At 37.5% G+C, this 25,970-nt stretch overlaps 1 protein-coding gene across 5 annotated transcripts in view; it reads right to left on the bottom strand.

Annotated features, from left to right (window-relative positions):
- LYST (lysosomal trafficking regulator) overlaps positions 1-25,970 on the bottom strand; it is a 165,134-nt gene that overhangs the window by 112,180 nt on the left and 26,984 nt on the right. For all 5 annotated transcript variants that reach the window (XM_018042448.1, XM_018042451.1, XM_018042450.1 and 2 more), the window contains 6 exons: positions 24,248-24,446; positions 10,053-10,143; positions 6,341-8,420; positions 3,884-4,907; positions 1,879-2,040; positions 241-397 (listed from right to left, as the gene is read on the bottom strand). In XM_018042448.1, coding sequence (XP_017897937.1) covers positions 241-397; positions 1,879-2,040; positions 3,884-4,907; positions 6,341-8,420; positions 10,053-10,143; positions 24,248-24,439 — 3,706 coding nt within the window. In that variant the 5' untranslated portion in view covers positions 24,440-24,446. The remainder of the gene's footprint in view (positions 1-240; positions 398-1,878; positions 2,041-3,883; positions 4,908-6,340; positions 8,421-10,052; positions 10,144-24,247; positions 24,447-25,970) is intronic.

The raw sequence follows: 25,970 nt of genomic DNA, 5'->3' as shown, positions 1-25,970 counted from the left end.
CATGGACCGTATAGTCCATGGGGTCACTAAGAGTCAGTCACGACTGAGCAACCTTCACTTTCACTTTCAAACTGCTTACAAGAACGCCAGAATTTGTTGTCAAGATCAAATAAAATAATGATGTAATACACTTTACAAATATAATTCAATAAAAGTTCTAAAGTGATATTATTAAGAACCATTCGCTAGTTAATAATCTGACTCTCAAATGAAGTCACAAGTACTTCAGTGATACTTTACCATCATCCCAGGATTCACTATCCTCAGGATTGCTTTCACTATCTGCTTCATAACCTTCTTCTTCAACCAGAAGTTTAAAACTGCAACACTGAGAATCCTCAGCTTCTTCGGAAAAATCACCAGGCTGGGATGACAGTTCTTCTTCAGACTGATGACTCTATAAGATCAGTATAATTAAATTAAGGCAAAAGTTACAATGTTTGCTCATTGTTCTTAAATAAGATATTTATTACTCAAAAATCATTTTGAAGACAGCTTCAATATTTTAAGAAAAAAAAAACATTAGGAACAGATATTAACCATTATACATTATGAAATTCACACAGCATAATTCTCCAGAATTTCTTAGCCAACTTGATTAACACCTCAAAAATTAGGTGTCCTAACAAATTAAACTATAGGTCATTTCAGTTTTACTGAAAAGTAAGTCTAAGAAATTTCATTCTAGTTATGTAAGAGGAGACGACTAAAAACCACAATGAGGTGGAATTATACTTCTTACAACTTAATGCAAATAAATACATATTATATTTACATATTTGTGCAACAAAAGATTTTTCCAAAGGTTTTTATAAAGTGTTTCATAAATTAGATAACTAAAGACATGAAAAATTTTCAAAGAAACTGATTTTAAGATTTCAGAATGTGATTGTCTACATATAAGCATCTCTGAAATCAGAGTTCCAGCATTAACTCCCTGCGCAGTATCATGTGGCATGAAATTTTCCTTTTCTTATAAAAATGCTAATAATATCTTCACTTAAAAAAAACACACTTAAAGAAGCTCAGAGTACTTAATCATTGCAACATTTTAAAAAGAAGAATAATTTTTTTAATAGGTAGGTAGATATTTTAATCTACATAGGTATTCTGACATTTTAGGTAGGTATTTTAACATTTTCCAGTTAACCAACTGATTCAGTAATATGATTATGACATTAGTAGCTATTTTAGTAAGTTTTTACATCATATGACAAACAGTAATGTAAACTATTATGGCAGAAGATTATAAAATGCCAATATGTCTAGACCAAGGAATTGAAAAAGAAGTTACACAAAGATAAAGGTGAACAAAGGTAAAAGAAACATGAAAGGAGAAGTAAATTAACAATGTATGTATATATCTGTTTCATGGAAAAAATTAAAACAGTTCTTTTAGAAAATGAAGTTAACATGAACAACTAAAAAACTATGACTTCTTTCTATGCAAGGACCAGTCATTTTTATGTTGAATGATTTAAAATTAAAGTGAGAAGGGAGTTCTGTAAATATTAACCATATCACTATAGAATCAAATAAGACAAAGAGGACAGCTGAGTCATCACTATCCCTGCATTATTACTTAATAAACTATCAGTTATATATGAGACATCAAATAATACTTCCATCTTACTGGAAGCAATTCTCGGTAAATTTCTAGATTAGATGAAGAAAAGCATGTCACACTGCTCTCCTGTGTTTTATGAGATGTAAATACAATCCATCCCAGAGGATGGAGACAGAACCCACTGAACTCACCTGACCAAATCCTGGCCCGTATGTTCTAACCACATCACAGTGTCACACTCTGAACCCACACACTTCTGCCTCTGCCAGTCACACCCAAACAATAACAACACAACTGTATGTTACTCATACCTTCTCAGTCATAGCATCATCGTGCTCAAAATCTGCTGAATGATTCCCCAGTGCAACTCGAAGCAGGGCATCAATTAAAGGCTTTGCTAATTCTGTTTCCATCACCTTTGACTTGGAAAGATGATCCCTCATTTCAAGCAATATAGTTTCCACAGACAAGTTCTAAGGTAAAAGCAAAGAAACTAAGAATATCAACATGCTTTAAGAAAAAAAATAAAGTGAGAAAACAAATGATAAATTAATATTTACATTAAGGAAAAGCTAGTCCATTTATTTGCAGTTGATATGAAATTAAAATGACTATATAAATATCCAGTGCTTATACAAATATCCTCCTGTTACAATTAAGAATAATTAATATTTTAATTCATCCAATGCTTTACTCATCTTATTTGCTTTTGAATTTGAATGTACCATAAATTAATTGTATCAGGGAAAAAATGATTAGTTGAAACTCAAGGTTTTCATTAACCATTTCTAGATTTTACTAATTCCTTTTCTTAGTGATTGCTTAAGACTCTAAGCAGCACTTGTATTCTAATTCTTTTCCCTTCCTCCCTTCTTTACTCCTTCCTATCTGTCCTGGAATGGAACTCTCCCTGCTTGTTCTTCTGTTAAGGGATGAAGCCATAAGGATGGATAGGAAACTGACTTCTCCCTTAACTCTGTCCAGTGGGAGACACAGATACACACAGACAAGATATGATGGAGTAGGAAATGGCAACCCACTCCAGTACTGTTGCCTGGAAAATCCCACAGACAGAAGAGCCTGGTTGGCTATACAGTCCATGGGGGTCACAAAGAGTTGGACGTGACTGAAGTGACTTAGCACGCAGGAAAAAAAGAAGGGATCTACCATATTTGAAATCTCCTTAGAAGCAGGGCCTAAAACTAAGCATTCCTTTTTGGCTGAGATGTGCTCTCAGGGGAAATTTGTAAAGCATGAGGAAGGCAGAATATGCTGGGGGAAGAATCCAGGCAAAGATATGGTTTCAGAATAAATGTGTCACCCCAGCCTAATTCCATGGGAAGCTCTGGAGCCTGAACTGCACCACAGAGACTGTCCCCACTCCCAGAGCCATACCCATCAGTCACTGGCTCAGCACCCCACACCTTGGGAGATGGGTGCAGATGGGAGTCTGCAGCAGATGGTGCACGGGTGGATCAGCTTGGCAAGGGATATGGGCAGGGCACCAAACAGAACCACACCAAGACTGTCGAGTGTGGTCGTTGAAATACAATAGCTGGGGAAGGAAATGGCAACCCACTCCAGTATCCCTGTCTGGAAGATCTCATGGACAGAGGAGCCTATGGGCTGCAGTCCATGGGGTCACAAAGAGTCGGGCATGACTGAGCGACTAACACTTCAGTTCAGTCGCTCAGTCATGCCCGACTCTTTGCGACCCCATGAATTGCAGCACGCCAGGCTTCCCTGTCCATCACCAACTCCCGGAGTTCACTCAGATTCACGTTCATCGAGTCTGTGATGCCATCCAGCCATCTCATCCTCAGTCGTCCCCTTCTCCTCCTACCCCCAATCCCTCCCAGCATCAAAGTCTTTTCCAATGAGTCAACTCTTCACATGAGGTAGCCAAAGTACTGGAGTTTCAGCTTTAGCATCATTCCTTCCAAAGAACACCCAGGGCTGATCTCCTTCAGAATGGACTGGTTGGATCTCCTTGCAGTCCAAGGGACTCTCAAGAGTCCTCTTACTTACCCATTATTACTCATCTGACATCTGACATTTAATGTGTATTTAATGCCTTTTAGGGTTGGTAGATTTTGTCACATGGGTTCTGTATTCCAAACTAAACCCTAAGCTTCTAGAGGGCAAGAACAGGGTCATGTACTCCTCTGTGTCCACCACAGTACCTGGTACTGTGCTAAGCATACAGGAGCACCTCAAAACTCAGAATCTTTGGAAAAACAAAATGACAATAGCATTACATTACAACTTAAAAAAAATTTACATTACACAATAGTTAGATGAAAGATAAGTTCTTACCTGATTGGGTAACTCCAACTCCATCTTTTGCTGACAAGCTCTGGTGCCATGAAGACAAATGGCCAGAAGGGCTTCCAAAAGTCGTATGCCCTGAAGTGAGGTTTCCCTTTCTCGACTCATACAGACTTTTGTTTCCTTTGGAACAGCTTCCACAGCTGGAATTTGTTCCACATTTATGGAAGAAAGATGCTCTGACTCTAATTTACCTAAACTGTCAGCACTCTTTTTCAGACTACTCAGTTCTGCTGGTGTGGGGTCACTTTTTACAGTCAAAGATAATAAATCTTCTTTCACAGTGATCTCAGGTTGAGAAATTCTGTTTAAATCTTGATTTTCATCCATGTTTCTATCTCCTTCCCTTCTCCCTTGCTCCTCTTCAGGATTTCTGAACAGTTCCTGTATTACCATAAATATTAATTTATGGCATACTTGGAAACCACCAAGCCTATAAAACTGTTTCTGGAAAATGGGACTTAACATGTAGATCCAACGACACATGGACCAAATGTCAGCTGCTTGGTGCATGTGTTTGGGAGAGGGCAGGACGAGGCTCTCGAGAGAGAAACACGGCAGCATGTGTTGCAAAGGCTCGCTCGCTGTACTGTCATAGCCAGAAGTATCCTCTGAATCATTGGCTAATTCTCTGTCAGATTCTGCCTCTTTACTTACACACAAGAACGCCACACAGAGGAAGAGGTTAATTGTGTTGATATGAACATCCTGCACCACAGACTTTCGTTTCTTTGGATAAGCATCTTTGAGCCGGGCATAAAATTTACTAAGACTCTGAGAATCTGAATAAGCTTGCTGGTTATACAAAGTACCGACATTTAAAGATGACAACTCCTTCTGTTCAAGGTCTATCCCGTCAATACCTGGAATTGAAGAATCTTTCTGTTGTTCCCCTAGGCTGATTATCAGAGTTTCAAATGCTTTTAGTGAGTGATTTCGGATACCATCTAAGTAATTAAGTTCAATTATTTGGTTTACTCCATTACAACTTAAAAACAAATCTCTTATTACCCTGTGAGAGAAAAAAAGTACAGAAGATTTACGTACAGGCACATCATTCATACACTATTTAAACATGTCATTGCTGCATATACTAAACACTACCTATTTCAACTTTATCAATTATCTGGCTGAAGTCCTTAGTTAGCTATGACCAGAATTTCAAGTTGCTTTCTAACTACTTTTACACCCTTCTGCAAACACTGCATATATAATTCCAGCAGCATTTGAAAAGAACAGATTACATGCCTCTCAAGTGAAATGAAGCAATTCAGGGAAGAATATTTTTCCCCAAATGGCAAATTTCTCTGTATAAATTCTCCATGCCACAATCACCTCCATATTTGAGACGGACACTCTGAAAGCAGGGAGGCCTTTGCGGGTCCATTCATTTGGCTACTTGGTGGTTCACTCAGGACTTTTGTTTATTTTAAATCTGTATGTCATCAAGGGAAAGAACCAAACTACAGATCTGAAGTTTTTCAGCTCTGTCTCAGGTAAAACTCACAAGTCTGGATCACTGGAATCTGAGTAATAATTTTAGTATAAATCAGCTCAGCAAAGATCCAGGCTGTCCACAAATATGCCACAGAGTAATAAAACTTTCAGATCAAAGACAGTTCTATTTAAACAATGTCAGAATGTCAGGATTTTTTTTTTTAATGGTTGTGAAAATAATGATCACAGATATGTTATACTTTACTGTAAGTTTTAAAAATGGTATATGCATTAATTTCAAAGGCCAACTACCTATCAGAAGCAAGCTTCATTTATAAAATTATTTTTTAAGTATGAGAGCTGACAATCACAAAATCTGCAAAACTCACTGGTGAGATTCTAAGTATCTTAATTTTCTTCATTTTGCTTACCTGTATTTTCTAGTTTTTCTACATACAGGTAATAAATGTAAATATGGTATTCAGAAAATAATAATTCCATTAATTTCACTATTTTGATAATTATCATGCACATACACACTTTATGTACTACGTATATTTTTTCATAGTAAATAAATGAAATATTTTTTTACTTTTTGTATGTTACTGATAAAATATTATACGCATTTTCTCATGTCCCAATAGATCCTAGCTAACATTATTTTTGGCTAATAATATTACATCCAGTAAATATAATTTAATTAATTTAACTTTGCCCCTGCTGTTGGGTATCTGCATCTTATCCATTTTTTCTCATATATATATATTTAAAACTTTACTTTTTTTTCAGAGAAATTAAAATCAATGGCTCTGTCCTCTTCCCTATAAACACCCCAGTAAAACAAACAAATAAATAAATGTTAAAAAAAATCTGACATCGGATGGGAACTTTTTTCGTTGTTAAACTAAAATTAAATCCTAGGAAAAATAAATAATAAAGATATTCAAACATCTTTGAATATGATTTTTCAACAATGAGAAAAAATATCTACACACATATATAACAAACCTTGATTTAAGCAGGGTAGGCAGAGTTTTTAAATAAATCTGAAGTACTTCCTGGGGCAAACACTGGTTATGATGGCTACATACATGAGTCTGAGCTGAAGTAATGCTAAGCTGTTGACAATGATGTGCTAATTCAACTCCTCTTTGCAGCACAGGATTAAATATGCAGTTATACAGTTTCCACTGAACAACAACATTGCCTTTCTGGATCAAACTGCAAATGTGATTTGCAATCTGTACACTCTGTAATCTGTCCTCTTCGAAAACAAAATTCTGATAAGCCTCTAAGGCATCCCATTTCCACAACAAGTCTTCTGATCCACTGCTGGGCAGGATGCCTTGAAATCTGTAGGATGGACTAGATAAACCTGAGGAAGGTTCAGCATTGTAAGAGTTTCCCTGCAGGGTCTCCTCTAATTTGGCTAGTTGATCTGAGTCAACAGTACAGATGTTGCAAGCTGCTTTTTTAGTTTTCTGTGGTATCTCAGCTCCTCCTAACTGGTCCAAAATGAGTTTGTGAAGAATATTCAGTATATGCTGCTGACAGCTTTTCAGTGCTGGCAATTTAAAAGCATGGAGGAGAGGAACAATCACAGATTTGGGATCCATACAACAGCATATGCCGATGTTCTGAACCCCTGAGAGGATCTGGACACACGTGCTGCTCAAGGAAGCCTGCTGCAGTAAGCGTAAGCACTGGTGGGAACACACAGCAATGCAACAGCACCGCTCAGGGTAATACACGTCTCCATCTGCCGTCTCTTCAAATGGGTTCTTGGAAACCTGGTTTTTAAAAGCCGAGACCAACAGACCTGAGAGGTCTCTGTGGTGATGCATGAAGTGGGAATATTCGCAACGTCTGTGCCTTTTTCTTGTACACATTGAATGATGCAGCTGCTCTGACTTCACTTTTTTGACAGTGCTCATTATTTTCATGACATTACTGATGAGGGCTTTCAAATGTCCTGAGGCCTCGGGAGGAACCCCATCCCTTACAACCAGCCATTCCATTTGAAGAACTGCTGTTTCAAATAAATGAAATCCGTGATGCTGAATGAATTCTTGGACCAGATCCATGGCTTGACTGAAGAAGAACGGATTTGAAGCTGCACTTTGAAGACAACAGATCAGGATCTGCAGAACTCCCTCCAGCAGCTCAGGTAAAAGAAGCACTCTATGACGATACTTGGAAAACACAAAATCTTCCTGACCCTCTTGTAGTGTTTTCTTCTGTCTTGGGGCAAAAGGGTCAGGTTGCTTTTCTAGGCAAGTTCTAATTTTTAAAGCTGCTCTAAGCAATTCTGTTAAATTTTTTCTGAGATTTTCTGGCATCACCTCTGCCGTACTAATATCTACTGACATCAGATGCAGTACTGTTCGGAAAAGCATCCGCTGAATCAAAGCCACTGGTTCTTCAGTCCAACCTGCAGAAACCATCTGACCCTCCAAATTGTCACTGAGATTACAGCAGTCCCCAAAACCCGCTAGGAATTCAGTCAGTGTGGGCACTACACTGGCTGCGAGAGCAGAATTATGATTCAAGGTAATGTCAAACTTACAAACTTTCTCTAATAAAGATAACAAAACATGACATAAGTCAAATGGAGAATTGTTCATGTGACTGATGGTAGACAAGGCAGCTGGCTCACTTAAAATGTCAGTGTTTGACTCCTCTCTTGGAATCATTTCTCTGGAATTTTCCAAAGCCATGGTGTCAGGAGGAGTCTGCTCTTTGGTTGATAAGTGGTTAAGCTTAGCTGTAAGGTGGTCTTCTTTAGGAGACTGTTTAACAAAATGCTGCAGCACATGGGACCTTCTGTATTTAGTCATTACTATACTTTTGTCATCTGAATTGGCTTCTGAATCTGAGGTGGAGAGCTGTGTCTTTCTTGCATCTCTTACAGAATAACGGTGGGTAGTTTTACGTTGCCGCCTGCTTTTTCTAAAAACATTTACTTTTGCAGAAACCTGACCAGCCGGAGCACTTCCTTCTAAATATAATTTTTCCTGAGTAGATCTTTGAGAACTTGAGTTCTTTTCTTTGGTCAGGATTATACCAGCTGAGAATGGTAGATTAAAGTCTGACAAAATGAAGAAAGAAAATTTAGAATACCTTAATATGTTTAAAAACTCAACATGCATAGGTGATTATCCTCTTACTTCTTTACTTTAGGAGTTTGTCCTCAGTATATTTTTATTATGGGGCCGACTTCTTTTAGCTTTTTGGTATGTCTCTACTCCCCTTCCTCCCCACATCACTTCACTTCCTTATCCTGCTTATATTAAATACCAAGTGGCCCTGAATCAAAGAACACAAATTGATTTTGAAAACAGGGAGAACAGAGTTAGGAAAGCAATGCTGGTATTTAGCATTACTATTCTTACCACTTTACAAATCTCCTCTAATAACACCATTAATTAAGACACAGAGGTATACTATATCCTCAAAACAGTGTTTAGTTTATAGCTCTGATATAACCTTAAGATCTCCCCAAATTATTTCAAAATCATACAATAGATACAAATGTTCTCCAAGACTGGGGTTAAAAGAGTTATTCATTCACAGTATTTACTGCATGTGCTATGCAAGGAACTTGGTACAAGTGCAAATATTGCTGTTTCACCCTCAGTGCCTAAAACCTAGGGCTGCTGTGCGGTCATCACTCAAGACCTGTATCTTAGAGAAAAGAAAAATTTTCCATACTAATTAAAAAGATAATGACACTGGGCTTTTTCCTTTGCAATAATACAAAAGGTACAGTTATAATTTAGGATGAATAAATAAAAATCTAAATAAAAGACTTGTGCTTTAAGGGAGAGAGGATTAAAAGGAGTCTGACAAATTCCACATATGCAAAAGATGCAGGCAATGAAGACAACTTCACCAAAAGAATACAAATTAGAGTTCTTAAGTGATTAACAATTTGTGAGTTCATAAATTCAGAAGAAAATAAGAGCAGAGTCAGTGAATCAACAAAATAAGCAGGAAAATATTATTACAAGACCTTAGATAAATCCCTTAAAAGAGAGCTCCATATCAAAAATACATTAAAAATGCATATGTGGCATTAAATTCAAGAGATTTTTTTTTTCAACCTGAGAGATCCTTAAACATTTCACAATATGCATATTCCAGAAATGGCCAGAGGGAAAACTGTTAATCCCTCTACTGAAACATTTAAACTAAGTTTCATGTACTTAATATGATATATATATTTTTTTCTGAATCAGAAATTAAAAATATGTTGACCTTCAGTGTAATAATCCTGTCTAGTTCTAACACAAAACATTACTTCAAATTTATCCTTTAAAAGCAGCATTAGAAAACCTAAACTGCAAACGTCATTGATAGAGTACCGGTAATGGAAAGCAGTCTTTAAAATAAGCAGAGAATCTTTAATGTCTTCAAACTTTTCACTCTCCATTTTTAACTGTTAGGCTGCACATACAGATTTACTCCTTTTGCTAAGTGTTCTGCTTCTTCATCTATTTTCTAATCATCATTATGTTCAAGGAATTCGCTATCATTTTTATACTACTAGAAGAAATGAAAATGTATTTGCCGAAAGAATTTTTCATATTAAATATACTAATATATACTGCTTTGATTTTGAGCTGCCATCAACCATCACAGCAGAAGTAACCTTTCAATGCAAGTTTTTCCCCAGTAGAATTTTGATAACACAAGTGATATGACAAAGAAAAGAAAATACCTGTTGCCTTTTCTTCTTGAACAGGTATCTTCCATACCAATGGAAGGAGTGACAGAAGAAGGGTAAGGAGTTCTTCTCTGCATGTCAATGCCTGTATTAGAAATAAAAGAATTCTTCATGCTCCGAGGTCATGAAACACAGTTATTCCTAATACCTTAACTTAAAGTTGAAAAAAAATCCCGTTTCTTGAGGAGGAAGAATCAAATTAACCTATCTTAAATCCAATTAAATCTGTGATACTTTTCAATTTATAAACCTTCCCAAGGACAGAAGAGTATAAGAGTATTTGACGGTATTTAGCACATTCTTGCTGCTTTTTCCGAAAGTAGCTGTTATACCACCATGCACATTGTAAGAATTCCTCACCTACAAAAAGATAAATTTGCTAGGTGCAAATGAAAAGTTAAGCCCTATTAATTAGCAAACCAGTAACAAAAATTACCAGAAAAACAAAAAGGCTTCATGCAGTTAAATTTAAAACTCAGAAAACACAATTTTCAAAAAGAGAAATGGACATTGTTAATACAATAGTATATGTAAAGAGAGACAGACTTATTAGTGAAGGTCATCCGATAAATATTTATTGACTGCACACTAGGTCCATCCACAGCATTTACTGTCTTACCCTTTCTGGAGGATATGGTCCAAGCCCTGGAGAAGGTCCCCTCATTTGGTCCATGGAACACATACACACAAAACAGTTAAAGAGCAGAAGGCACGCAGCATGTGTACATACCCAGGTGTGGCGCAGGCATTCAGTTTAGGAGCTCAGAAAAAGGAGCAATCATTATCAGAGGTGCGGAAATGCTACACCTGGGAAACTTGGGACATGGGTGGTCAAGGAATTAATGACAAATCAAGTGTAAATTCCTCGTATCAATCTGTGGGGAGGGGGTCAGAGTGGGTCAGGGTGACATAATCAGATTTGCCACTATACAGACAACAGAACTGGTGGGAGGGGAAGGGACTAATCAGTGTTAGAGGCAGGGAAATGGTAATACAGATGAGAGATAGTAATTACCTGAAGCCTCAGACAGTAAAATTGAAAAGGAGGAGACATATTTGAGAAACCGTAAGGGAGAAATGAAATGACTTACAGCTGATTATCTATGGGGCATATAGGGGGTGGGGAAGAAGATCCAAAAGAACTTGAAAGTTTCTGATTTAGGGCACTAAGTAACGAGTGATAACACAGTCATCAAGACAGGACATTTAGCAGTGGTGTTAGGTTGGGGAAAAGATGATGGATTCACTTTTTAGATATACTAAGTTTGAGATGTCTGTTGGATCTCCAAATGGACTCAGCTTTTCAGTAACCAGCTGAATATACATGACTGGAACTTAAGAAAAAGACAGAGGTCAAGGACATGGGTGAAATTTCCTAGGAGAGTATGCAGGAGGAGAGGGGCAGACTTCCCAGAATGGAGTTCTGAACAACACTGAAAGAACTGCAGATGGTGGTGCTGAAGAGCAGCCTACAAAGGAGACTGAGACGCTACCTCTCCCCAAAAAGAAGCAGAACAGGAAATATCAAGGGAAGGGAGCAGTTCAGAAAAGAGAGAAAAGTTAATCAGGTCAAGAGTTGTTGATCTTTAATTGTGTAAGATGATGGTAGGAAAGCACTTAGCAAGTACAGGGTCACTGGTGACCTTAACAAACACAGTTTTGATGGAGTGATGAGGGTGCAAATCAGATTACAAATAGGCTGAAGAGTCAAGGGGAATGAGAAAGTAGAGACAGGATTCAGATTATTACTTTCTAGCATCCTGGTTATGAGAAGGCTTAAAATTCTGCAAAAGCAAAATCTAAATCCCTTCTCAGGCCTGGAAGACCCTTCATGACATGATTCCTACTGACTTGTCCAGTTTTAACTCCTACCACCACAGCCAACCCCTACCTACATGTACTATTAAGGTTTCCTGAACATCAGTGGTCCTTCAAACGTCTTCCTCACATGCACTGCTCTTACAATTCTCTCACCATCCTTCCATCTGCCAAGTACCAACTCATCCTTCAGGTCTTAGTTCCTCTGTGGAAGACTTCTCTAATCGCTCCTAGGTCAAGTAAGGTTTCACGCCCCTGATTTAGTATAGCAACCAGTCTGCTGAATGGTTAATGTCCGAATGCCCATTTTCCTCTTTCATTCATTCAACAAATATTTATTGAGCCTCTACTATGTGCCAGACATTCTGGATGTAGTGGTGAACAAGGAAGACAACACTTGCATCCTTACAAAGCTGACACTCTAGCAGGTGAGACAGAAAACAATGGTGACAGATAAGAAACTTTCAGACAGAATGCTGTGATATGGAGAAAATTAAATAAGATGTAATGAGGAACATTTAAATAGGCTAGTCAGGATGGACCATTTGAGCAGATGCTTAACCAATGAGAAGGAAGAATCCATGCAAAGACATGGAGGAAAAGAGCTCATAGGAAAGATACAAAGGGTGGAAATGGATTTGACTTTTTCACAGAATGGCAGGCAGGAGAGTGTGGCTGGAGCACAGCAAGGGGGAGGGCACTGAGAGAAAAGGCTGCAGGTCAGCCAGGTGGACAGTGTCCAACACAAGGTGGCCTTGGGGAGGGGGGTCACATGAAGGGGTTTGGATTTATCTCTAAATATGATGGGAGATTTTCCCAAACATACTTTGCAGGCCTCTCTCAGAGCATGAATTCCAGGGCTCAGGCCCTAGTCCTTAGCAATCACCTCCCTTTTTCCCACTTAATGCCTAGTACACAGCTGGATGTTCATAAACATTACCTGCCTGAATAATTTTGAATTCTGGATGCAAAGTAAAGATTGTATCAAAGGGCCCCATTTCTATGAGCTTTACTTCAGAATCAGCAGATGTCTAGATAACGATTGTATGCAGAGTTTGTAAATGGTACCTATCTCAACATTTTTTAAGATGCCAGCAAAAGATACATTATCTTGCAAAAAAAAGTAAACCAATTTTGGACAGGTACATTCCTGCCTAGTCCCTCTAAGTTGAATCTTTATCTTTAGTAGAGGAACTAATAACATTCTAACAGAGCTTGCCAAAACCTCAAGGGTGTGTGAAGAAGTGCTATAGACAGGCTGTCCTTGGAATTCAGTGCATCTTCCTGCACAGTACACTGGCAAATCACCACTGCTGTGAGACTGGCATTCCTGCCCCTGGCTTCTGAGACACGTGGCCTGGAACTTCTCTATTTCCTTCCCACTCAGCTCAAGGCTCACTATGCCAAATTAGGCAATATATGACCCAAACAGAGCCATTCCCTGGCTATTCCTAAACTATCCAATCTACAGAAACCACATTACTCCTCATCTAATACTTACAATTTTATGTTCTCCCCTCTGCTTGGAAAATGACCGTGTCACACATTTTTTTAATTCCCCATTGCAATAACAAACAGTGAGATCACTCTCTTCCAGGTGGTAAGAATCACGCTCATGCTCCGTATCTACCAGGTGCCAGGCACTGTCTCTTTCACAATTCTATTGTTTTGATTTTATTTTATATTAATTGCCTATCCTAACCATCCAAAAGTAGTGATGGCAGGATGGAAGAGAAAGGGCAATTTTATTGGGAGGAAAAGCTGAGATCCCAAATTAGAGGCGACGTTTAGAAAGCTGCAGGCATATGGGCACCAGATCAGTGGGGTTCAAGGATCTCAGGATGACATGTTAAGGAATTTGGACTGAAGTTATTTTAATTTATATTAATGGCATTACTTTCAATTTTAACATGCTGAATTTAATGTTCCAGACACAGCAGAAATATACGTGCTATTTGGTTAAGCCCTTCATTTCTTCTATCAGAATTTAATAATGATTTCTTAAATGTGTATCTATACACACATATGTGAACATTTCTTCATTACTACTGTAAACAGAATCTTTTTAAAATGTTCTAGTTGTATAGCTTTAGCTAAAGGAAACAATATGTTTGTCTTATATTCTATGATTCTGTTGAACAGTTTTCTGGATGATCTTTTGGATTTTTCTGTACACATCAGTTTAAAAATTAACTTTTATTTCTCCATCTTTCTCACATTTAGCTGTCACTATTTTCATATTCCACTTTATTACTGCATGTTTCTAAAACATGATATCAAACAGAATAGTAATAAAGTTATTCTTATGCTGGTTCTATTGCACAGCCTATAAAAAATGATTTTGATTTTTTTCATACAAACAGCTTATACAACTTGATAACAACGAAAAACATCCAGTTGAAAAGTGGAAGAAGACCTAAACAGACATTTTTCCAAAGAAGATATACATATGGCCAGTAGGCACATGAAAAGATGTTCATCATCATTAATTATCAGAGAACTGCAAATCAAAACTACAGTGACGTACCACCTCACACTGGTTAGAATGGCCATGATTTAAAAAGTCTACAAATAAACGCTAGCGAGAAGGTAGAGAAAATGCTCCTACATTGTTGGTGGGAGTGTAAATTGGTGCAGCCACTATGGAAAACACTACAGAGGTTCCTCCAAAACCCTAAAAATAGAGTTGCCATGGGATCCAGCAATCCCACCCCTGGGCATATACCCAGATGAAACTATAATTCAAAAAGATATGTGTGCTCCTATGTTCATATGAGCACTATTCACAATAGCCAAGTCATGGAAACAACCTAAATGTCTACTGACAGATGAATGGATATAGAACATGTGGTACACACATACAGTGGAATACTACTCTGCCAAAAAAAGAGAAATAATGCCATTTGTAGCAACATGGGTGGACCAAGAGATTATCATACTAAGTGAGGTAAGATGGATAAAGACAAATACCATATAATAATCACTTCCATGGAGAATCTAAAACAGGACACAGATGAACCTATCTACAAAACATAACAGACCCACAGACATAGAGAACAGACTTGTGGTTGCCAAGGAGGTTGGGGGGATGAGGAAGGGATAGATTGGGAGTTTGGGGTTAGCAGGTTAAAACTTATTATACACAGAATGGATAAACAACAAGGTTCTAGTGTATAGCACAGGGAACTATATTCAATATCCTGTGATAAGCCAAAGTGGGAACGAATATGAAAAAGAATATTCACCGAATCATTTTGCTGTACAGCAGAAATTAACACAACATTGTAAATCAACTATGTGAAACTTGCTCAGTCCTGTCCAACTCTTTGCTACTCCATGTTGAAAGTAGCAAAGACTTTTTGCTACTAGTAATACTGTACTAGTAGCCCACCAGGCTCCTCTGGCCATGGGATTCTCCAGGCAAGAATACTGGAGTGGGTTGCCATTCCCTTCTCCAGGGGATTTTCCTGACCCAGGGAATGAACCCAGATCTCCTGTATTGCAGGCAGGCTCTTTACCATCTGAGCCACCAGGGAAGTCCTACTATACCTTAATAAAAAGAAATATAAATTCTTTTTCTTTTTTTCTACTCTTTTTAGATGAAACTCTCTATTCTTAATCTATTTTTAGAGTTTTTGTCAGGAATAGATGAATTCTGTTAAATGTTTTTGATATCTCAGGATAATTACATGTACTGTTTCCCCTACTGATGTCAAATACTGTGTTTTGAAAAAAAATAGTTTTTCTTGATTTAGACCAGAAATTGCAAACTTCTTTTGTAAAGGGCCAAAATGTAAACATTTTAGGCTTTGTAAGTCATATATGGCCTGTGTCCCATATTTTTGTTTCTTTTAACAGTGCTTTAAAAATGCCAAAACTCTTCTTAGCTTGTGTGCTGCCCACAAACAGATCAATGGCAACAGGATTTCGCCTAGGCTATAGTCTGCCCAACGAGCTCCCAATTCACTCTCCCTCTCTCCTCCCATCAAAAATGGGTTATTAAGTGGCTATAATACTAAGAGTATTATGTCACAACCCCAGAAAGACTTAAGGTGGTACCTAGTAGGCCCAGAGATTGCACTCATCTCACACGCTAGTAAACTAATGCTCAAAATTCTCCAAGCCAGGCTTCAGCAATACGTGAACCGTCAACTTCCAGATGTTCAAGCTGGTCTCAGAAAAGGCAGAGGAACCAGAGATCAAATTGTCAACATCTGCTGGATCATGGAAAAAGCAAGAGAGTTCCAGAAAAACATCTATTTCTGCTTTATTGACTATGCCAAAGTCTTTGACTGTGTGGATCACAAGAAACTGTGGAAAATTCTGAAAGAGATGGGAATACCAGACCACTTGACCTGCCTCTTGAGAAACCTGTATGCAGGTCAGGAAGCAACACTTAGAACTGGACATGGAACAACAGACTGGTTCCAAATAGGAAAAGGAGGACATCAAGGCTGTATATTGTCACCCTGCTTATTTAACTTACATGCAGAGTACATCATGAGAAACACTGGACTGGAAGAAGCACAAGCTGGAATCAAGACTGCTGGGAGAAATATCAATAACCTCAGATATGCAGATGATACCACCCTTATGGCAGAAAGTGAAGAAGAACTAAAGAGCCTCTTAAAAGTGAAAGAGAAGAGTTAAAAAGTTGGCTTAAAGCTCAACATTCAGAAAACTAACATCATGGCATCCAGTCCCATCACATCATGGCAAATAGATGGGGGAAACAGTGGAAACAGTGGGTGACTTAATTTTTCTGGGCTCCAAAATCACTGCAGATAGTGACTGCAGCCATGAAATTAAAAGACACTTACTCCTTGGAAGGAAACTTATGACCAACCTAGACAGCATATTCAAAAGAACAGATGTTACTTTGTCAACAAAGGTCCATCTAGTCAAGGCTATGGTTTTTCCAGAGGTCATGTATGGATGTGAGAGTTGGACTATAAAGAAAGCTGAGTGCGAAGAAATGATGGTTTTTAACTGTGGTGTTGGAGAAGACTCTTGAGAGTCCCTTGGACTGCAAGGAGATCCAACCAGTCCATCCTAAAGGAGATCAGTCCTGGGTGTTCACTGGAAAGACTGATGTTGAAGCTGAAACTCCAATACTTTGGCCACCTGATGTGAAGAGCTAACTCATTTGAAAAGACCCTGATGCTGGGAAAGACTGAGGGCAGGAGGAAAAGGAGACGACGGAGGATGAGATGGTTGGATGGTATCACCGACTCAAAAGACATGGGTTTGGGTGGACTCTGGGAGTTGGTGACGGACAGGAAGGCCTGGCGTGCTGTGCTTCATGGGGTTGCAAACAGTCAGATACGTGACTGAACTGAACTGACTGCGTAGACCCTGTTAGCCACACAAAAGTAGAGTATTACTAAAAATTTTGAAGGTGTTTTTCCACATAAGCCTACATGCCCAAAGTAGAGATCTGTCTGAAAAACAGAAAAAGGTGTGTTAGAACACCTGCCTAGCTGGATTTCACTGGATGAGTGACTGCGAGTGCCTCCTCTCACTCTCCCTTGTTGAATACAAGCATGTATTGTGGTTAACTTGTTCCTATCTCATCACTATGTACAGGGTGTGTAGGGGTAGATAATTTGTCTTTTTAGTTCACGAGTCTCTCAATCAAGAAGAGCTGCTACTGAAGCCCTGCACCAGGAAGCCTAGAGTGCATACAGAACCGATGAATATCACGAGCTTGTGGACTTCCGACTGGATGCCATGTGGGAACATTACTTTGAGAGTCCTGGAAGGGAGTATGGGAGAGATGCTAATAATCATGGCCAGAGGGAAAACACTATGGTAGATAAAACATGGCCACAAGTGATTTCCTCCCATCAAGTGCTGGAGTCTGTGTTCTCATCTTTTAAATCTGTGCTGGCCAAGTGACTTGACCAACAGAATGTGGCAGAAGTGAGATTATATGACTTTCTTTAGCCTCCCCCTCAGCCTCTTGGAATGCTTCCACCCATGGAAAGAAGCTGAGACTAGCCTTCTGAAAGATGAGAGGCCACATGGATAAGAAATGAGGCAGCTGGCCAACAATCTCATCCAGCAGCCCTCAGTCTTCTGCCAACCAACTGCACATTCAGATGTAATCTCTGCTGACACCATAAGGAGCAGAGGTGGTGATCCCAGCTGAGCCTGCCTGAACTGCCAACCTCACAGAATCATTAGCAAATAAATCATTTTTTAATGCCGCTAAGTTTTTGAATTGTGGTTTGTTACACAGCAGTCAACTGATATACTCACTGCTCCTGTCTACTAGCCCAGGTGTAAAGGAGATAATGCAATGGATTATCTACTGCTGTCCAGTGGCTACCCATTTCCACTGTGATCACACTCCCACTCCTCCAAGAAGTAGGAATGTCAGCATTTGCTATGCTCCCTCATCCCTGTTAGACCAATCATACACAGATAAATTCTGGCATTTGTGTAAACAGAATCTGCAGAACTAGATGCAGTAATTTAAAATTTGTTCATTGTTATTACCTTTACTAAACTGAAAAATGTGCATTATTCTCCAACAGAAACAATTCCTGCTAATAATATTACCAGTGACTGACTTGTCACATCTGAAGAATACTTTTCACTGCTTATTCTCTTACTTAAAAGCCTCCCTAATATTTTCAGAATAAAATTAAGATTCCTTACTATGATAGACTGACTTACTATGGTAGAGCCAACTCTTTGAAAAAGACCCTGATGCTGGAAAAGATTGAAGGCAAAATGAGAAGGAGGTGGCAGAGGATGAGATGGTTAGACAGCATCACCCACTCAATGGACATGAGTTTGAGCAAACTCAGGGAGATAGGGAAGGACAGGGAAGCCTGGCATGCTGCAGTCCATGGGGTCGCAAAGAGTCACACATGACTGAGCGATTGAACAACAAAACTACAGCAGACAAGGTTTGCCATCAGCTTCAAATCAAAATCAATTGCCATCAGTTTCAAAATCAAAATCAAAATAATTGTTTTTTTTTAGGCTAGGCAGTTTTCAAGTTTTCAAAAAAACTTATAAAGATCTCAGTATAAACTTTCAGTCTGTTATCTTTAACCATTAAAAAGATTATATTTTTGCTATTTCAGCATTTTTTCCCTAAGAATAAACAGATTAACATTTCTGTATATGATAAACTAAGATCAAACTGGGTTTATTCCAGGAATGCAAAGTTAGTTCAACATTTAGAAACCATAAATGTAATCCACCTACATTAATAGAAAAAAATAATATGATAGTGTCAATAGGCACAGAAAAGGTATTTGACAAAATCCAACATTCATTCAGGATACAAACTCTCAACAAACTGGGAATAAAAGAATTTCCTTATTGTGATGAAAGGCATCTGGGAAAAATCTAGAGCTAACTTAAGATTTAATGGTGAAATACTGAATGCCTTTCCCTCAGGCCAAACACAGGCAGGCTGTCCACTCCCATCACTTCTACACCTCTGTACTAGAAGCCAAAGAAAAACACAAGAAAATGAAATAAAAAGCATACAAATTTGAAAAGAAGTGATATTATTTATAGCTGACATGATTGTTTCCACAGAAAATCCTAAGGAATGCACAGTAAAACTGCAAGGTAGATAAGCAAATACATTTAGTAAGATCACAGGGCACAAGGGCAACACACGAAAATCAGCTGTATTTCTATGAGCAGCAAGCAGCAGAAAAATAAAAATTTTAAATGCCATTTATAATGTCATAAAAGAAATAAACTATTTAGAACAAATTTACCCCCAATTATATAAGACCTCAATGCTAAAAATCACAAAATACTGTGGAGAAATTTGAGAGGATTCAAAGAGATTTATATCATATTCATGGATTGAGAAACTCAGGATTGTTAGCATGTAAGATGTTCATTCTCTCCAAATTGATTTCTGGATTCAACAGCATCACAACTGAAATCATAACAGGCACTTTGCAGAAATAATAAGCTGATTCCAAAATGTACATGGAAAGGCAAAGGATCTAGAATGTTCTTCAAACATTCTTGAAAAAGAAGAACAAATTAGAGAACTTACACCATTTAATTTCTGGAATTACTATAAAAGTTACAGTAATCAGGACAATATAGTATTAGTGAAAGAAGATAAACAGAGTAGAAGAGAGAGTCTAAAAATAAACTATAAATATATGGTCAATAGGTTTTTAACCAAGGTGGCAAGGTTTTTCAGTAGGGGAAAGAACAGACTTTTAAGAAGAAATGTTGTGGAACAAATGAGTGGGCGGGCAGAAATGAATTCCTACCCCACACCATATTCAAATATTAATTCAAAATGGATCACAGACCTAAACGATCTAAAAATAGTAACAAAAAAGTCCCTAGTGGGAAAAACATTGGAGAATATCTGTGTAACTTTGGGTTTGTAAGACCAAGATTTCTTAGACAAGATATAAAAGGCACTATTCACAAAGGGAAAAAGTCTGCCCTTCTAAAGACACTGCTGAGAAATGTAAAGTGGGACTGTCCTGGTGGCCCAGTGGTTAGGATTCCATGCTTCCACCACAGGAAGCACAGGTTCCACCCCTGGTGGGGAACTAAGATCCTGCAGGCCTCATAGCTCAGCAGGGAAAAAAGAAAGAAATGAAAAGACAAGCCACAGAGAAAGTATCTGCAATTCAACAAAGATTTTTATCCAGAATACATAAAGAATTATAACAAATGGATTATAAACAAATAACCTGAGCTTCAAAATGAACACAAAACTTGAACAGATATTCACAAAAGAAGATATACAAATGGACATTAAGCACACTAAAAAGTGCTCAACATCATCAGTTGTCACAGAAATGCAAATTAAAATTGTAGTGAGACACTACTTCACATTCACTTAGAATGGCTAATACTAAAAAAAACTGGCAATGTCAAATATTAGAGAGGATATAGACCAACTAGAATTCTCATACACCACTGGTAGGAGTGAAAAGCGGTACAACCACTTCAAAAAACAGTTTGGCAATTTCTTATACTGCTAAACACCTACCCTACAGCCAAGCAATCATATATGCCTGGATATTTACCCAGGAGAAATGAAAATATATTCACACACAGACAGTTGTAAGACTATTCACCACAGCTTTATTCACAATAGTCAAATGTAAACAACCCAGATGGAGAAGAAAATGGTAACCCATTCCAGTATTCTTGCCTGGGAAATCCCATGGACAGAGGAGACTGGTGGGCTTTACAGTCCATGGGGGGTCACAAAAGGGTCAGACACGATTTAGCAACTGAAGAACAACAACAAAACAACCCCAATGGTTAAACAACAGGAGAATGGTTAAAAAACTATGGTATATCCATACAACAAAGCACTAACCAGAAACAAAAGGAACGAACTACTGATTTAAGCAACATGGACTAATCATCTGTGAGACACAAGTGTACATACCGCATGATTACATTTACAGGAAGTACTAGGACAAGCAACACTATACTGCGATGTTAAAAGTCAGAAGAGTGGCTGTCTTTCAGTGGGGGAAGGGGAGTGGCTGAGTGAAAAGGAGTATGACAAACCTTTCTAGGGTGGTGGAAATTTCTAACCATTGATTTGGGTGATGGTTATAGAGGTTACAGATTTGTCAAAACTTACCCAACAAAATACTGTGCATTTCCTATACATAAATTATGTATCAATAAAAAGTCTGCTTAATTCCTTAGATTAAATATCTGTTAATAAAGCAGAAGTATTGCAAGGATTTAAACTGCCTCTTCTCCAGAGTATTCAAGAAGTGTTTCAACATATGAGAAACAGATATATAAAAAAAGCTAAAGTTTCTCCTGTACAGCTTTGAACCCAGTGCTTTGATTTCATTTTAAATGATTAAATCTTACATAGTTAAATTCCCATTTAAGAGCCTAAAGATCATTCTCCATTTTCTGGTTTAAACAATTAAGTCTTGGGAAGTCTTATTTGTTAAATGGCTATTCATTAATATTTTATGTTCACTCTACTTCTACTGTCCCTACCAGCATTGCTACAGATATTCCAAAAAGTGAGTGACTAGGGAGAAAGAGGGCATTAAAAAAATATTGCCATAGCAAAAAATGCTGCAATTATGAGTTGAATGAGTTCAATCATTTAATGGGCTTCAGACAGTAAAAAATCCAGCTGTAACGCAGGAGACCTGGGTTTGATCCCTGGGTCAGAAGTTCCCCTGGAGAAGGGAATGGCAACCCACTCCAGTATTCTTGCCTGGGAAACCTCATGGACAGAGGAGCATGGCGGGCTACAGGCCATGGGGTCGCAAAGAGTCGGACAGGACTGAATGACTTCCACATTCACAGTCAATCATGTAACAGTACAGTAATAGAAACTTCACAACTCAAGAGAGAAAGGCAGAAAGTAGATCAGTGTTTGCTGAGGGCCAAGGGGGGTGGGAGGGACAGGGAAGTAATGGCTAAGGGCACCGGGTTTCTATTTGAGGGGGTGAAAATGTTCTAAAACTGACTGTGGTGACAGCTGCATTTCTGCATGACTACATTAAAAACCACCAAGTCGCACATATGAAATAGATTAATTCTTTGACATGTAAGCTATATTCCAATAAAGCTGGCATTCGAAAAAGCTATTGAAAGTTTGATTGGGATTATATTGGAATTTACAGATCAATTTGGAGAATAAAATAGATTTATTATATTGACTTTTTCCCAGTACATGAAAATTATGTAGTTCTGCCCTTATTTGGGTATTCTTTAGTTTCTCTCAACAACACTTTATAGTATTTTATAGAAAAATCTATATATAATTTATCAGATGTATTCCTGGATAACTGGTATTTCTGATGCTATATAAATAGTATCTTAAAAAAAAGAGAGAGAACACAGAATTGTTCTAATGTGGGGAAAGAAGATAAACAGAGCATGATATGTATACTAAATCATCAAAATTTTGAAATATAAAATCACTACATGTGGTCTAACAAATCATTTTTTATTTTAAAATTTATTTATAGAAGCCATACAAATATTTAAAAAATAAATTCCATTTAGTCATATTTGATCAATCACATTAAAAAAAGAATAAAATTACATAAACCTATATAATGTTATAAATCAATGCTACCTCAATAAAAATAAATTAGATTTAAAAATATATAAACCTGAAAATATTCTGAAAAACTCCATGACAGGTAGACACCACAGTGAAAAAATACGTCCTGATTTATATTGTTAGGTTTCTTAGCTTATAGTGAAAATAGCCGCTTTAATTTTAATATCTACATTTACCCAATATATGTATTTCTTAGCAAATGCTTTCATGACAAGGAAATTTTATTTTACAACAGTTAAATTTACCCTTAAAATGTTTAAAGCTGTCCATCATATTGGTGCTACAGAGTGTTTACTATCCTTTAAATTTAAATTAATTGAAATATTATTGCCTAACTGTGTTAGTTAGTAGATGGCGAAAGCAGATGGTGGGCTTTTCTTTCATAAATATTTGTTTTCTAATAAAATGAAATAGATAAAAACTGCATTTAGGCTTCAAGTTAACCTTGAGTTATTTAATGTTTCTGGATCTCAGTCCTTCATCTACAAAAGGAGGTTAGATGAAAACATCTCCATAGTCCCACCTAGCTTTAAAATTCTGTTAATTTCAAAATGCTAAGTCGCTTCAGTCGTGTCTGACTCTGTTCGACCCCACAGACAGCAGCCCACCAGTCTCCCCTGTCCCCGGGATTCTCCAGGCAAGAACACTGGAGTGGGTTGCTATTTCCTTCTCCAATGCATTAAAGTGAAAAGTGAAAGTGAAGTCGCTCAGTCGTGCCCGACTCTTAGTGACCCCATGGACTGCAGCCTACCAGGCTCCTCCGTCCATGGGATTTTCCAGGCAAGAGTACTGGAGTGGGGTGCCATTGCCTTCTCCAAAGGAAACAGCAAAATACTATATGGTCTTACCATTGTTTAAGCAAACACAGTAATGTATGAAAACCAGATGATTTAGTAGTCATTAGTTTACACAAAGGACTCTGTATTTTCACCCCAGAATTGGCAAGTTCTCTAAATGTAATTTACACTAAACTTTGAAAAATTACACCTGGTCTTCTGAATCATGATCTCATCCTTACTAACAATCATAGTTATCTCACACTGATATTAAAATTAAAAAGCATACTGTATATGAAAGCATTTTAGAAAAAAGGCTGTTTATAACTGTAAGATGTTTTAGACATTTTGCAAAGTATCCAAATAAACAATATGTTCATAAATGGAGTTACTTTTCCTTGTCTGAGTGATGTGAGAGACAGGACTTTATCTCAAAGAGACTATCAGAAATTATGCAACCTACAAATTACTTATCTATAATTAAAATTTACTGATAAAAAAATGATTTGATATGAAAATGTTACCTGATCAATGATAGAATTTAGCTTCGTAAGTAACAGAAATCCTCGGCCATGGACAAGGTATTGTCCGAGGGTTGCCATGTGGGTTTCCTCCTCTTCTTCCTCCCTGGCCTCCACTCTCTGCACCACCGCATTGCAAAGCCGGTTGACATCAGTCAGAAACTCACGCGCCAATGAGTTACTGTCAGTGCTCATGACCGAGCTATAAAATAAATATTATAGAAAAGATTAGAAAAATAAAAACGTTGCATAAGACTATTAATATGTGTTTTTGTTGCTATTTGTTTTTAATCGAAGACTGACTTTAAATTACCGGGCATTGGTACCTAACCTTAAAATCTTTCAGACATAGTTCTGATCTAGTCTGGTACTCCTTAAATATTCCTGCAAAGCAGAAATTAGTCCTGGGTGTGAAATGACTGAGCAAGCACGGGTAAGTGAAAGTGCTGGGAAAAAAAACACTGGGTGGGTGGTGGCAGTTAAAGTAAATGCTGACTTCCTCTCTAAAACGGCCTCACTCTAGAATAAAAATAAACCCATTACTTATAAAATACTCTTGTTGTACATATTTTGAAAGATAATTGGATCTTTAAAAATATAAACTGTTTTTCACCTGACAGAACCCAAAGACACTGACATCATCTGTAGGTTTTGAGGCTGTGCAAGTTTTTCAATCTTACCAGAGGAGATTGGTAGAAAAGCCTAACCAGGAAACACAGAAAATTCATCAGATGTAGTGCTGACAATGCACATAACTCAACTGAAGGGCTGACACTGTGAACAGCTATGACCAAGTTCATCCAAGGGTACGCAAGAATAACTAGCTCTTCCACAAACGCGGCCCACTGACTATATAAGACACCATCAGTTGCAAGGCACACTGCAACTTTAGAAATTTTTAAAAATGTGAAAAACAAAAAAATTGTGGTAATAATTAGGGCCTATCTTCTAGAAATTAAAATAATAGAAATTAACATGAATTTTTAGACAATTGATGAGGAAATAACTTCAATCCCACTTCCTAAAAGCATAAGACGCCATTCAGTAAAAAGTATTATATGCAGAAACATTTTTCCATATTTAGAAATGTATATAAAATACATACACAGTTACATATATAGGGTATCATACATAAATGATCTATTACCTGATTGTTTCATTTAGATAGTTCGGAAATCTTCACATGAACTCTTTCTCTGTTTAATAGCTGTATGCTTACTTTTTAATACATTCCACTGCATGTGTATTTTACATATAGAACATGTGTTTCATTAGTAGATGTACTATAACAATGTAGCCAGTTTGTCATTGTTGAATATTTAGGTTGTTTCTAGCTTCTTACTATCATAAACAAACTGCAATAAACACCTTATAATACCTGCACATTTACCCCATTATTTCCTTGAAGTAGAAATTGCTGTTATATATTTCTGTTAGGTTTATTCTAGGTGTCTTATAGCTTTCATCTTTATTCTGAATGGGATTTTATTTTCCATTATATATTCCAACTAGGATACAAAACTGGTATATAGGAGGCCTATAGGAAGTAGATTTATTTTGAGATATCCAAACCTAACTCCTGTATCCAAGCTTCCTACTGAACTCTCTTACTGATCTTATTGGAATTTCCAGATCTAAAACCATGTCAACTACAAATAACAAAATACGTGAACTTTTCCATCCAATATTCACACACTTTTCACTCTTCTAGCTGCATTAGTTATTA

Source organism: Capra hircus, chromosome 28, assembly GCF_001704415.2.
Source record: "Capra hircus breed San Clemente chromosome 28, ASM170441v1, whole genome shotgun sequence".
Classification (NCBI taxonomy): Eukaryota; Metazoa; Chordata; class Mammalia; order Artiodactyla; family Bovidae; genus Capra; species Capra hircus.
The sequence above is the reverse complement of the archived record's forward strand: the minus strand, read 5'-3'. Positions and strand labels throughout refer to the sequence as shown.